Source organism: Arachis hypogaea, chromosome 2, assembly GCF_003086295.3.
Source record: "Arachis hypogaea cultivar Tifrunner chromosome 2, arahy.Tifrunner.gnm2.J5K5, whole genome shotgun sequence".
Classification (NCBI taxonomy): domain Eukaryota; kingdom Viridiplantae; phylum Streptophyta; class Magnoliopsida; order Fabales; family Fabaceae; genus Arachis; species Arachis hypogaea.
Window position 1 is genome coordinate 90,480,863 of NC_092037.1, and position 15,790 is coordinate 90,496,652.

The following is a 15,790-nucleotide window of genomic DNA, read 5'->3' on the forward strand; positions in this document are numbered from 1 at the left end:
TTTGTTCCATCAAGTTCCGACTGAAGCTCCGCCGCATTTGTTTCTGCAACCTCCACCTTTCCTGCCAAAGAATGACGATGCTGTCCGAGGAACTTCTCTGCCTAATACCGACGGACTCGGATCTATCCCTGTTGCAGCTCCCTCTCTCCTGCTCACTCTGGTTCTCTCTCACTCAAGCTTGCTGTGGAGGTGCTTTGCTTCCGGTGATGAACGGTGGTGATATTAGCTGCGGTGCTGCTCTTTCCTTCCGTGGATTTGTGCCGCCAGGTAAGGAAATGGATATTACTTGCCACCCATTTTGGACTCTTTTTTCTTTAGGCCAATAAAAGTAGGAGTTTAGGCTAGCACATTTTTAGATCGTATAGAATTAATACATTTACTCAGTTCAATTAACACATTTATTTCAGTTTAATGGGATCATAAATACAGTCATTAAAACAACACTACTTCAAGTGTCAAACTCTCATAAAAGTCACGCACTGACTATCATAGCCACCACAGACAGCACCTTGTATATATTGAATGAAGTTTTCTATCTACATTACAGAATTGATAGCATGCTTTTATTATTATTATTAAAAATGGAATTTGATATGGCTGTATTTGAGACAAACAGATTTGCCACTACAACACCTGCCTCAGCCCTCAGCCATATTGGAGTTGCTCTTAGTCAGGTTTATGCATGTGCTCTAGTTAGTAGTTACTTCTTATTGCAGTTGTAACATACAAAAACATAACAATAAATAGGCCAATACTTTTTCAAATGAAATTGTTCTATAATTTAGTGGGCTTCTGTGCTTCGTTAATAATAAAACTGGTTTTGTTCCCAAAAAAGTAGTAGCTTTGTTAAATAATTTTTTTCAAATGAAAATAAATATCATAATATTAAAAAAAATAAAAATATATAACCATTTAAATATATATTAGATATTAGAGCCAGCTTCTGTCCATTCCTCATGTGTCATAGATTCATGGAACTATTACTTTTGTTAGGTATATACATGTACTTTATGAAAATAGGTCCGTACCAAAAATTTCTTTTACACGGATTTTTTTAAATAAATTAAATAAATATTTTATTTATAAAAATAAAAATTTTTATATATTTTTTTAAATTGCATTATATGACTTATTTTATTTACATTATAAACGAAATAAGACTGATAAAAATATGGTAGTTGTATGACGTTTACGCACGTATTGTATAGAGGCGGATTGACAGGAAGTTTAAGGTGGCTATGGTCTTTCCAAGATTTTTCAAAAAAATTAATAAATAGTAATAATTAATAATATTAAGTATTTTTTATATATAATATTAAAAAATATATAAATTACAGAATTTTATAAATTAAAGTAACTAAAAATTGCACTATGTATTGGATATTTAGATTATTGTTGCTCTTGTTAACAAATAGCTCATTTTAATAGTTAATAAAAATAGTTCTATTATACTAGTCCAATAGACAATAGCACATATTATTAATTAAAGTAGTACTAGTACATCTTTTAAATATTTTTCTTCAAACCATCAGAGGCATCAGTCCACACTTTTCTTTCTTTTAGTGGCTCCCATTTGTGCAGACTTTTGATCTTCTACTCTTCTCATTTTAATTTTTTTTCCATATCAAAACAAGACATACGAAGAAACACTATTGAAGATTTGAAGTGAATAGCGAAATATTAACCATTGAATGCACAACAAAGACTCAAAGAGGTATATCTCAATCTTTTTAAGTTAATAACAATTTCAAGTATTATTTATATTATTTATTGAAAATAATTAATTTATTTTTTTATAATAAACAGTGTTCAAAGATTGAAGTGAGAGCAAAACTTAATAGAGTTATTTTTTGGTGAAACTTGGAACAAAAAATAATCAGGTAAATCAATAACTTTATTTTTAGTTATTATATATTTGTGTTTCTAAAATTATTTGTTATTGCTCAATAGGTTTGATATTTTTTTTTAAAAAATAACATATATGCAATTGTTTTTGTTTTTGTTTTTTTTGTTAGATAGTTTAAGTTAAGTTAAAAATGTCAAAGATGAAAACAATTCACTCATTTTTCAAGAGAAAAGAGAGAATATATGATGAACAAAATTCAGCTTCACATTCTTTGAGTAATGTTCAAAATATTATTGAACGACTTAAGATACAACTTGTGACACAACTTGTTGAGCAAGATATTCAACCCCTTGCTTCTAAAATAATAAGGACTGAAATAGATCAAGTTAATATTGATACATTGATGCGTGATCTCGGAAAGCGTCCACAAATTTGAAATTATCCTATCAATCAACAAGATGAAATCCATAGAGCATATATAAAGTTTGGACCATATTAATTATTATGGATGAGTACCATCTTTTTTGTCTTAAAAGTCATTCTCGTCGTTTCAAAATTCATTGGTTTAAGAGTTTTTTTTGGGTAGAATATTTGCCAGAAGTGGATGCTGCATTTTGTCTTCCATGTTATTTATTTTTTAGAAAATCAAGTCCATTCACATCAGGAGGATTTCGCAATTGAAAAAAAAGTGAATAATGAAAAGAATTGTGCATTTTTATCTTATGTGGGTAAATCTCTTAATTCTCCTCATAATATTGTTGTTATGTCTTGTAAAGATTTGCTTAACCAATTATGTCACATTGACAAAGTATTGGCTAAGCAAAGTTCAGAACAAGTTTTAAGCAATAGATTGTGTCTTAAAGCCTCTATTAATACTGTCAGATGGTTAACGTTTTAAGCTTGTGCTTTTAGGGGACATGACGAGAGTTATGAGTCTCAGAATCAAGAAAATTTTCTTAAAATATTAAAATTATTAGCTTTTTACAATAAAGAAGTGGATGCAATTGTCTTAGAGAATGCTCCTCAAAATGAAATATACACATCACCTTCTATTCAAAAGAAAATTCTACATGTTTCTGCAAGAAATGTGCAAAATAAAATTTGCAATGAGATTGGTAATGCAAAGTTTTATTTGATTATTGATGAAGTTATAGATGAATCTAAAAGAGAACAAATGGCACTTGTTGTTAGATTTGTTGATAAGCATGGATTTGTCAAAGAAAGGCTAATAGATGTTGTTCATGTCAAAGATACTACTTCTACTACTCTAAAACAAAAGATTTGTTCTGCATTATCTCATCACAATCTCAACATTCAAAATGTTCGAGGTCAAGGGTATGACAGGGCTAGTAATATGCGTGGAGAGTGGAAAGGATTACAAGCTTTAATTATTCAAGAATGTCCTGATACATATTATGTTCATTGCTTTGCTCATCAATTACAACTAGCTCTTGTTGTTGTGGCTAAAGAAGTTGTTGATGTTCATGCTTTTTTTCAAATTTTGAGTAATATTATCAATGTTGTGTGCTCTTCTTGCAAACGCAACGATGAATTACGATCGGCTTATGCAACTGAAATTTTTCATTTAGTTGCAACTAATCAAATTGAAATAGGAAGGGGAGCTAATCAAATTGGAACATTAAAAAGATTAGGAGATACTAGGTGGAGCTCTCACTTCAATTCAATTTGTATCCTTTTACGTATGTTTGGAGCAACAACTTCAGTTCTGGAAGATTTGGCTACTAATGGATCTACATATTCTCAACATGGTGATGCTACTTATGTTCTTAAATCTTTATTATCATTTAATTTTGTTTTTATTTTGCATATGATAAAAGAAATCATGGGAATCACTGATAAACTTTGTCAAGCATTGCAACAAAAATCTCAAGACATTTTGAATGCTATGCATCTGATTTCTAGTACAAAGTCATTGATTCAACAATTAAGAGATAGTAGTTGGGGAGCACTTTTGGAGAAAGTTAGTTCTTTCTGCAATGATCATGCTATTCAGATACCTGATATGCGTGCTTCTTTTAGTGACATAATTCGGTCTTGTCGTAAAAAGGATGTTGTCATTGTTGAACACCACTACCTTGTTGACATTTTAACTAGTGTGATAGATTTTCAATTGAAAGAGCTAAATAGTAGATTTAGTGAGCAAGCAACCGAGCTCTTCATATTGAGTACATCTTTGGATCCTAAAGATGCTTTCAAGTTATTCAGTGTTTGCAACATATGCAATCTAGCAAAAAATTTCTATTCTTTAGATTTTTCTTAGCAAGAAAATATTCAATTGGATTATGAGTTATAACATTATGAACTTGATGTGGTTAAAACTTCAGATTTTCAGAATTTGTTTACTATAGCTGAATTGTGGCAAAAATTGATAGGGACAGGAAAATCAAATATATATCCTTTAATTGATAGATTAATTCATCTTGTTTTGACTCTTCCTGTGACAACAGCAACAACTGAACGGGCTTTTTCAGCTATGAAGATTATTAAAACAAGGCTTCAAAACAAGATGGAAGATGAATTTTTAGCAGATTATATGATTGTATATATTGAAAAGGAGATTGCTTCAAAATTCACTTCAGAGATGATAATTGATGATTTTAGTTCCATGAAGCATCGTCGAGCAAGTTTAAAAATACAAAAATCTTAAAGTATGTAGTTGAATATTGACTTTTATATAATATAATTACTCCTTTGATATATATGCTACAAATCATATTTTGTTAATTTTTTGTTATATTTTATATTTAATTGGCCCCCTCTTATGAAATTTATGATTCCGCCACTGGTGTTGTGTAACAAGCTTATTTTGCTTATAGTATAAATGAAATACGTGGAGAATTATTTTGTTTACATTGTAAACAAAATAAGAGCAGGAGTGCCTATATATAACAGTTTCATTCACAGCGCGTGGGGAACCTTAAACCGTTCGTTTCCTTCACTTTTCTCCCACTTTTACCCTTCTCTAATCAAATTTATGAGTTACTTGAAGGTTATGGCGTGCGCCGATCAGCACGATGCGAATACTAATAGGCTAAACGCCACGTGGCACGTTGTTGGGGCAGTCGACTTTGAAGTTGGTCTTATTCTTCGTTTAATGTTTATGTTAAACATGAAATTTGTTAGCATAGTGGGTATCTTCGTAGAAGTAGTGTGCAATAGATATTAGGGTTAGGAATATATTGTTCTAAGTGGTTTGAACGATCCGATGAGATGTTATGCATACTTTTTACATGGATTTAGTAGTTAAATATTTATTCGGTTTGTTTTCCTTTAATGTAAGTGATTAATAATTTTTTAACATCTTTAGTTATAAAAAAGGTTAATTAAAAATATTAGAAACTTAATTACGTCTGAATATGTAGAAGTTTGTATTTATTTAATATAAAAATTCCTGAATTTTATAATGAAGTTGTTATAACTTAGATTAAGTTACTAAGTTGAATGTTGTAGTCCTTATTTATTATTTTAGTAAATGTTTTTACATAATCTACCTTATGAATTATATGAAAAATGAAGGTTGTTGTTATTTTTTTAAGTGATTATGTTTATTTAGTTTAAATTACATAGACGTTTGCCAATTTAGTTACAAATTTTTTATTTAGATTTTTTTTATTTAAAGTTACTTATATAGACGGTTATTAATTTAGTTATGCATTCAATAAGTAACCAATTTTATTTAAATGATTTTACAATGTAGATTATATGTATGTTTAGTTATTTGTTAAGTTAATTTTATAATTCAATTTGAGTTGTTATGTAAACGTCTGTTGGTTGGAGAAAGTTTGTTCAAATTAATTTAAATAAATATTTTATTTAACTTATTTAAAAAAAAATCTGTGGTTAGAATTATGTAAACAGAGGTTTTTATATCTTTAAACGATGACAGACTCCAGATATGGGTTTTTTATTATTTACCAACTGGGTCGCTTACTCTTGCCTAGGAGATTTAGCCACGGACTCCCACTACCGGACGCCATTCTCCCTTACCTGAGGAAGGCTGGATTTGGTGACGCTGTACCACTAAGGGATTTCTTCTTCAATAACTCCATGATCACATTGTTTGTGGAGCACTGGCGTCCAGAGACTCACACCTTTCACATGCCGTGGGGTGAGTGCACGATCACACTCCAGGACGTCGCCTACCAGCTCGAGCTATGCGCTAACGGTGAGCCCGTCAGTGGTTGCTTTCGTGACTTCCATACTTGGTATGGCACTGGAGCTTGGAAGTTGGTTGATCATTTACTTGGTGCCAGGCCTTCTGCAGTGCAACAGCAGGGAGCGCAGAAGAGAAAGGCTTTCTCGTTGAATCTTACATAGCTTCGGGAGCGTGTCCGACAGATGCCGTCCGATACTGCCGATCCAGACACCCTCCGACAGTATACGAAGTGCTATATCATGTTGATGACTTTGAAAGGTGCCGTTCTTTGTCCTAGTGTTGTTATTTCCTTAAAGAGTCTTACTTACATCATGAAGGCCAACATAAATGTAATAATGATTACGACTACCATAGTTACAATAAGCAAATTAATGAATATGTTACAACGTGAACCATTACATGAACAACTCTAAACATGAACCATTACATATTTGATAAAGATACTACAAACATGAATCAATATAAATGCATGATCTAAGCATCATTTGTCGGCTGATTCAGACAACCTCTTCTAGTATGGCCGGTTTGCCTACAGAGAGCACACCTTTTCTCTTGGTGCTCACCTTCATCCATCTCATTACGAAACCTGATAGAAATAGGTATGTTAGATGACTTTCGGCGCATCACATCACAGGGTTAGGACGGAGCTGTATCCCATACCACTCTGGCCAGAGATTCTCATCTGGTATCGGGAGAAATTCCTTCTTGTACACCCTATACATCACCTCCTATCTATAAACCGGATGGTCGTATAAACCATATTCCACACTGGCAGTGGCACAGGCAGCAAGCGCATGACGTCATGGGAAACAAGTGATTGGAAAAGTCCATAGTCACACGTGCCAGTAGTCAATCGAACTCGAAACAATCCTTGTGACCAACCCTCGAAATGCTCTAACTTCTCAACTAGGAACACTGAAACCCATCTGTCCCAGTGGGTTACACGCATCTTCAAAATTTTGTCTCTATTTTTTTCATTAGCAGCAATGATCCACTGCAAAAACTTATTACCTTCCAATAGTTGTGCATGTGCCTCCCGTTCCTTCCTGACAAACAGCTACTACAGCCTCTCGTAGGTGCAATGCACCATAGCTGAAATTAGTAAATACTGTGTACCATTAAGCACGACATTCATGCACTTTGTGAGATTTGTTGTCATATGCCCAAACCGGCAGCCGCTGCCCAAGGAGGATGCCAACCACTATTGTCCAATCGAAGTGCAGCTTTGATCGCTTGGGATCTGTCAGAAATAACCAATAGGTCTTCTTGTGGCATAACATGTTGCCTCATATTGGTACGGAAGAAAGACCATGACTCTGTCATCTCGAACTCAACAACTGCAAACGCAACGGGAAGGATGTTTCCATTCCCGTCCTGTGCCATTCACATAAGCAAAACACCACCATATTTGCCATACAGGTACGTGCCATCGACGGATACGAACGGCTTGCAGTGCTTGAAAGCTTCCACACAAGCAGGGAAGGCCCAGAATGCCTTATCAAATATATTGCAATCACGCACCAAAAGATTACCATCATAGTACGGTACAACACTGATCTCATATACTGTTTCGGCACAACAATTCTACAGTTCTTGCAGTAACCTCGGCACCTTATTATATGACTCTTCTCAATCACTGTATATTTGCGCAATTGTCTTTTGTTTCGCCATCCACACCTTTCAATATGAGGGTTTGAAGTGATAGCTTTGCCTAACAGCACCTTGTAGGGTAGATATCCTCACAGACGGGGTTGATTATATCAATGGGAGGATTACATGGCAGATGAGACTTTCCAACTGTCAGTGGTCCTGAAACATGGTGGATGCTAAACACATGTGCGTGCCTCTCACCCTACGAACCTCCCTAAAGAAGTAGAACAACCATATTTCAAATGTACACCAACCATAAAAATGATAACTGAGAATACAGATCATGATTAAACTTGAACTTACCGATATCCGAGATTCTTTCAGAGAGCAACTCGAAGACTCAAAGGGTATCCTGCTTCGTGTTGTCAGCAATGCACATGGTACTTTAATCGATCTGACTCCAGAATTCAGTATTTCGTACTTCTGTGGATGCTGTAATTTTCCCCCTACAGTACTGCATCTCTGCTTTTGAATCTTTGGCCAACCTTAAACTCTAGACCTCCGTCTAAGTTGTAATTGTCTTTACCCATGTTGGAAAATAGATTTTTCTCTTGCATCGCGTCCATGTCCAATGTATGATAGTGACTCGGTACCAACGACAACACTGGAATTAGGTGCAGATGTGTCAGAAGATACCGGCATGATGGTTCTACTGGGGTCTCCGGCACGAACTCCTCCTCGTCATCATCTTTTGATAAATCGCTCTCGTTGCTATCCACAACATACTCCTCGTTTGAGTCCTCACCGTCAATGCCCATGTCATCCAACGGACACGCAACATGTATTGGTGGTGGCACGAGAGGTGGATCATCCTGTACAAAGTCCGACTGTCCAAAGCCACTGCCACCAATATCACCAACCTCCACAAAAAGCTCCATCACTTGTTCGGCCATGATTCTCCCATAGATGTCAAACATCAATCGTACATGCTCGTCGCCATGCAGCCAGAACAGACAAAATCCAAAAACTCTATTTTTTATCGGTGCTAGCAACCTATACCATACCTGTCCGATCTCTTTTCTCCCACTTCCAGCAATGCTACTCAATATCAAACTCTTCATCTCCGACAACGACGTAACTCGTCGTGTACGCAACAAAATGGATTCTGGAACTCAAAAATGCTCCCATTATCACCATTTATCATAAGGCAATTGGGATACACACATACAACCAAATATCCACTACTGCTAGACACTATGGCTAATTTACGAAAGAAAAAAATTTAGAAGAAGTAGTAAAATTTTTTTGAAGATTACTAAGGGTTGCACATCTTTTTATAGCAGCTGAAAATTTGTCATAACTTATTTTGTTTACACTGTAAACGAAATATACACATCTGAGCATGTTATTCTTATTTCGCTTATAGTGTAAACAAAATATGTAAAGAATTATTTCATTTACACTGTAAATGAAATATGTCATACGATGCAATTTTGAAAAAAAGTTGCAAAATATTTATTTCTGTAAATAAAATATTTATTTAATTTATTTAAAAAAAATTCCTTTTACACTGGTGGAGCTAAGTTTCAAGAGAGAAAACAGGGTGGTGTTAAAAAGCTTTCTTAAGACACATCTTAACACATAAAACCCGAAATCTTGGTGTTGTGGACAAGAATAATTATTCCTTAATACCGATTAAACAAGGGATTTTTTTAAAATAAATAAAATAGATATTTCATTTATTGAAATAGGTAATTTGTACCGTTTTTATCGATTTTTATCTTTTTACTTATCTCGTTTACAATGTAAACAAAATAAGGTTGTGCATATCTCGTTTAAACGGTAAACAAAATAAAACACATCACGGGTTATCACGTTTGCACACGTGATATGTGGGATAGAGTGGGATTCATGTATTTCATTTACAGTGTAAACGAGATATACTCAAAGTCAAATTGTTTATACTATAAACGAGATACATGCTGAGTTAATACGTTTTTACTGTAAATGAAATATAGTACAACAAAAATCAATCAGCTATAAAAAGATCTACAAACTGTTGGTATTATCTACAAACGTCTCAATCATTCTTCTCATTCGTTTCTTGGATAAATTTAGTAGAAATATCTAGTGTTAGTGGTTATTTTGTTGTGATGGTGTTTCCCAACTGTCACATGAGAAATAGCTACACTGAAGTTGTATTTGAGTGTGAAAATCCTATTCTGCTATGCACTCGGAGAGAAAATTCTTTGTCTGAGTTAAGGAGTCTGATATTGATGCACGTCGGTAGTAATAAGAGAAAAGAGATTCGAAGAGTTAGTTATCGGATGCTAACATCGATGAAAAATGGAGTATTGTGGCTTCGTCTATTTTGGTTCGATGGCGATAAGCATGTGCGGCTCATGTTTGATATCCACGGGAGAATCATAATGGAACAAGTGATGAAACTTTCCATAGAGGTCAACGATGTAGGCGATGGTAGTTCTGGCAGCTCAAATTTTGTCCAAGATGACCAACATTTTGCACTATCTCCTGCATTGTGCTAGTCTGGAGGTGCCCATAGACGTGGATGGTGAGAAGTCCAACGAAAAGTATGTTGCCAATAACAACGAGGATGGTTTCCTCCATGATGATGAGGATGAGGACTTTGTACCAGAGACTTCGGTAGGTAGATCAGTTTTGTATGTTCTGCCTGCCCCGCAACCGATTCCGGAGTTATCAGCTGTACCCAGCCACTATCACACATTGGATCTATATGTGATGTACGAGGTAACTCCATGTCTCCCACTATGCTTCATCTCTCAACCAATCCAGGCACAAGGCCTGTAGGGCTAGGTCGTCGTACGGCATCTACAGAAACTGCATTAGTAAAGTGTAATATGACCATCAGGTTCAGTTCATTATATAGGATATTTAACTATTTAGAGACAACTAAATAAAACTGAATCACATACTTTATGCAACTGCAATCGATCTAACGCACTACGCCATCAGAAGACTCTCTATTCGTACTGGTCCCTACTCTGTTGAGCCATACCTATCAACCTATTCACATATGGAAAAATCACATTCTCTTCCTTTATGTAATAAAAGGATGAATTACATAAATAGAAAACACAAAAATCGTAATTGAAAATAGTTATCTCACGGCATGAGGAAATGTCAGGATCTGTCTCTCGAATGGACACCACTGAGAAAACCTATGGTACAGGGGCGGAGCTACATTGTAGCAAAGGGGGGCAATGGCCCCCCTAATTTTAATTTTTTACATGTAAATTATATGTAAATTTCAGTTTAGCCCCCCTTAAAATTTTATTTTAGTCTTATTTTATTATATAAATATTGTTGGCCCCCCTTTAATCTTTAATCTAGCTCCGCCCCCTGCTATGGTATATCCACAAAACTAGGAGAGGAGTGCATCCAGCTATGTCGGTGGTATCTCGATGTGCTGCATGGCATAAAGAGTAGTACATCCATGCAAGCACAACAGATCCCCAAGACATACCGCAGTACCTCTGGAAGTCCTCCAATAGTAGAAGCTATCTGATATGCACCTGATTTTTTGACTTCTTGGTCATCAGATAACCATCGATCAACAACAGGATATAACACCTCATGTATTGTCGGAGGGTGGCTGCATCGGCAGTAGCTGGGATATGTCAGACCCAATCCCGAAGCCATGTCATCTTGATGAAAAATGATTCCTTCCTCTGCGCACCATACTACTAAGTATGAGGAGGTATGGCACCTAAGAGCTCCTCCACCCACTCCTAGGTCAGGTGCTGATACCACATTTGAAAGTCACGCAAGCACCCACTGGCTCTCTGTGCGTACGAAACCCAAGGTGGTACGCAACGTCTTGCAATGTGATCGTGTACTCATCCCAAGGCAGGTGAAAAGTGTGGGTCTTCGGACACCAGAGCTTCACGAATGCAGTAATAAGAGAGTTGTCAAAGATAAAATCCCTGAGTTGCATCGTGTCGTCAAAGCCAGCCTCCCTCAAGTAAGAGAGAATGGCATCTGAAGGTGCAAGAGTATGGCTCACTCGCCTAAAAAATAGTAGACGTGATCTCTGCTAAAAGATAAAAATATTTCAATAACAAATTTATTTCAATTGTAAAAAATTTTATTTTGAAATCAAAATATATAAATTAATGATAAACAATTATTTCACATTTCAAAATAATTAATTATAAAATCTAATATTTAAAAAATTTATCAAACATCAATGCAACATATTCAAAATTAAAATTAAAAATATAAAATTTGATTTAAATACATGCAAAAATGAAATAAATATTTAATAAATTAATTAAATTAAATTTAAATTAATTAATTAACATTTACTAATTTCTACATTCCACAACCTAACAAATTTTAATAACATGATAATCTAATCTACATGTATAACAACACTGAATATATAAAAGTATCCTAACTATAATTACATGTTTAATTACTTAAAAGAGGAAAACAGCAACACTAATCTCACAAAACGATCGCTCTCACAATGTGCCAACTCATGTTCAGGTATTTGATGTCTCCGTCTCGTGCATCCGCGTGAGCCATGAAGTTCGAGTATCTCACAAATATCAAGAGATATGTCCAAGAAAGAGAGAAATTAAGGTAATGGACAAGAAAAATAACAAAAGAGACGTTGTGAACGAGTTCCTTATATAGGCGCATCTAAGCCTTATCTCGTTTACGATATAAATGAAATAAGGTTATGTATATCTCATTTACACTGTAAACAAGATAAAACACATTTCACAACACGTGTGCAAACTTGATACAGTAAACAAGATATACACAACTTTATCGTGTTTCATTGTAAATGAGATAAATAAAAAGATGAAAATCGATAAAAACGCTATAAATTACCTATTTCAATAAATAAAATATTTAATTTATTTATTTAAAAAAATTCATTAAACAAGTATAATACATTATAAGCTTAATAAACTGATAAAGTCTAACAAAAAAGTAATTAAAAGGAAGAAAAAATAATGGTAGCTATTCCAATGAAGATTTTATAATTGTTATTATGTGAAGAGATTTTATTTTGACCATTGGATGATAAATTATAGGATTTGAGTTTTATATATTATAAAAGTGTTACCTTTATTTAAGATGTGACTAAACAAATAAGTAATACTTTTTAAACAAAGATCATTGTAAAAAGATGTTTTTAACATCTTTATTGAAATATTTGCCAAAAATAATAACTTGATACGTCATCAATTCATGACATTAAAGACGGAAAACATCTATATGATCACATAAAAAAGATGTTATAAATGGAAAAGAGAAATACAAAAGGAACATACAGTTCTTTAACTCACTAATTAAAAATACTACTTACTTAAGCATCCAAATATTTTACAGATTGTCCTCCTAATCTAATACAAACTCAATGTGGATTAAGATCTCTGTTACTCATAAATTCGAAAAATCTACTTCAGATACAAACATATAATTTTTCATTTTCAGTTCTACTTCAAGGTGTGAAATTTTTAAACTTTCGAATAACCGAGTTTGAATATAAAATTGATCTTTGCTTTTTTTTATTCCTTATTAAAAAATAAAAATTTCATAAAAAAATAAAACAATATCAAATTTTCAAAATAATTTTAATTATATTAAAAAATTATATCATATTAGGATAAAGTATTCTTTTTGTCCCTGAAATTTTTTAAAAGTTTTAAAAATACTCTTAAGTTTTAATTTGTTTTAATTTTATTCTTGATGTTTTAAATATGCTTCAATTATATCCTTTTTGTTAATTTTTTGATAGTCAACCAATAGTCAACTTTTTGTTTTCAATTTTAACCCATAATCCTAAAGTGTTTGGCAATTGACACACTGCCTAATTCATCCTCTCCTTTTCTTTCCAATCTCATTTCATTCCAACAGACCAACACCCCCACTTTTCTTTCCAACCATCGCTCATTCTCTCATCCATCTCTCTCGCTGCAACCACCGGCACCACCACCACCACCAATCTCTATCTTCGTCTCTCACTCTCTTTTCTCTCATGCCAACTATCATTCTCCCTTACTTCTCATTGTCTCACCAACCACCATGCACATTTTATCAATTCACACATTTGGCTCAATTGCAGAATGAAGTGCCAAAACTACAGCAATAACAACGAGTTGAAAACACCAAAATTGAATATAAAAGAGTGATATTGACAAATTAATAACAAAATCATTTAGGCAATTAAACCCTAATTGTAGATCTGAACAAGAAATTAAATCTCATCGTTTTCATTGGGTTGTTTCTGAAACCAGTTAATGTTCAAGATTTGGACATGGGCAGAGAGAGAGGGAGAGTTAAGGCTGTCAGAGAGGGAAGCCATAGCGCACATAACGGCGGACCTCGAGGCACAGTGAAACGTGGACGGCGAAGCTCTGAGCGTGGTGAATCGCGAGCGGCGAAGCTCCAAACGCAGTTAATCGTGGATGGTGGAGCATGAGATTGAGGCACCGTGAATGGTGGATGATGTGTGAGACTTGAGTGTGTGAGACTGGGAGAAGAGAAACGTGTGAATGATCGGTATTCAGGCCCTGTCTTTTGCTACTTTATGATCATGAAAATGGAGATGGATGAGTGGTGAGGGAGAAGGATGAATGATGTTGGAGACGAAGATGGAGATTGGTGGTGGTGGTTGGTGGTCATAGTTGGTGGTGGCGCCGTGGCGCCGGTGGTTACAGCGAGAGAGATGGATGAGAGGATGAGCGATGGTTGGGAAGAAAAGTGGAGGTGTTGGTCTGTTGGAATGGAATGAAATTGGGAAGAAAAGGGAGAGGATGGGAGGATGGATTAGGTAGTGTGCCAACTGCCAAATACTGTTAGAATTAGGGGTGAAAATTGAAAACAAAAAGTTGACTATTGGTTGACTATCAAAAATTAACAAAAAGGATATAATTAAAACAATTTTAAAACATCAAGGATAAAATTGAAATAAATTAAAACTTAAGAGTATTTTTAAAATTTTTCGAAAACTTCAAAGACAAAAAGTATACTTTACCCCATCATATTATTATATCTCATTGCAAATGAGTTAGTTTAGCATAGCACATGTTCTTAAGATGAACAATATACTTAAATATAACAGAAAAAAAAAAGCAAAAAATGCATGGTCATAATAATAGACACGCAATTAAAGCACATAATACAAAAATTCTAAAAAAAAGTTAAAAAGATTTACAAATTTAAATTTGTGATCATATTACTATACACTTCAAAAGTTTATAATTGGTAGACCAATTAAATGGTTGATGATTTGGAGACTTAGTAGCAATATAAAAGTTGTAAAACAAGAAATCCAAAGGAAAATTTTTTGTAAATTTACCACAAAAAATACTACTTCACGACACCTAGAGATTGAAGTTTGCAAAATTAAAAGACGAAAACTCGTTCTCTATTAATGAAGAAAAATGTTGAAAATCCTAATTAAACTCCTTAAAGTCAAATCACATTCATACATAAACATGTAAATGTATGATTTATTTTATTAAAATATTTTGAAGAATATTATTATTTAAAAAAAATATAAAAATTTGTAGTAGAAATAAACAATAATCTCTGAACAATTATTTATTGAAAAAAATTCATGAGTCAACTAATTTAAATTGAAATTTTTCATCATCCATATCCAAACAATTGTTTTAGATAAAAAAATTATTTAGATATATTACACTTAAATAAAAAAATTTCATTATGCATTTGTTTTATGGAAAATAATTTCTTTATTTTAAATTCAATATTTTTGTTATTGAGTTACTATTTCATACCTACTAAATTTAATAATTATTGATTCTAGCAATTTAAATTTATTTTAATGTCTTCTCCACAATCTCAAAAATACGAACGCTTCAACTTAAAAACTACGGGTTGGGAGTACTCATCACGAAAAGTCATGAAATTAAAAAATAAAAAAATAAAAAAAATCAATTTAACATTCAAAGAATGAAAATATCGACTTTTGATCCTAGAAACATAATATGAAAACTTTGATTTAGAAAATGTCTAACTCCCAAGCCCATAAATCGTAGGGGGTAACCTACGATTGATAGAAGTTATGGTTAGAGTTTGGACTTTTTAAGAAAAGTAAGCAAAATAAAAAGCTCCACCTTAAAGGATGAGATGCTTAGGTTAAAATTTGATCGAAA

General features: G+C 33.6%; 1 protein-coding gene across 1 annotated transcript; it reads left to right on the forward strand.

Annotated features, from left to right (window-relative positions):
• Window positions 1–71: 71 nt before the first annotated feature.
• LOC112727781 (uncharacterized) lies at window positions 72–4,215 on the forward strand. Its single transcript, XM_025777684.1, has 4 exons — window positions 72–267; window positions 617–674; window positions 2,759–4,073; window positions 4,192–4,215. The coding sequence occupies exons 1-4, from the start codon at window positions 72–74 to the stop codon at window positions 4,213–4,215; spliced, it is 1,593 nt and encodes a 530-aa protein (XP_025633469.1).
• The last annotated feature ends 11,575 nt before the right edge of the window (window positions 4,216–15,790 follow it).

What these genes read in the sequence shown, in the direction of transcription:
- LOC112727781 (XM_025777684.1), top strand. Translation starts at nt 72, where the DNA reads ATGACGATGCTGTCCGAGGAACTTCTCTGCCTAATACCGACGGACTCG. An exon ending in CCGTGGATTTGTGCCGCCAG is followed by an intron (nt 268 to 616) that starts GTAAGGAAATGG and finishes TGAGACAAACAG; the next exon opens with ATTTGCCACTACAACACCTG. An exon ending in ATGCTTTCAAGTTATTCAGT is followed by an intron (nt 4,074 to 4,191) that starts GTTTGCAACATA and finishes TTAAAACTTCAG; the next exon opens with ATTTTCAGAATTTGTTTACT.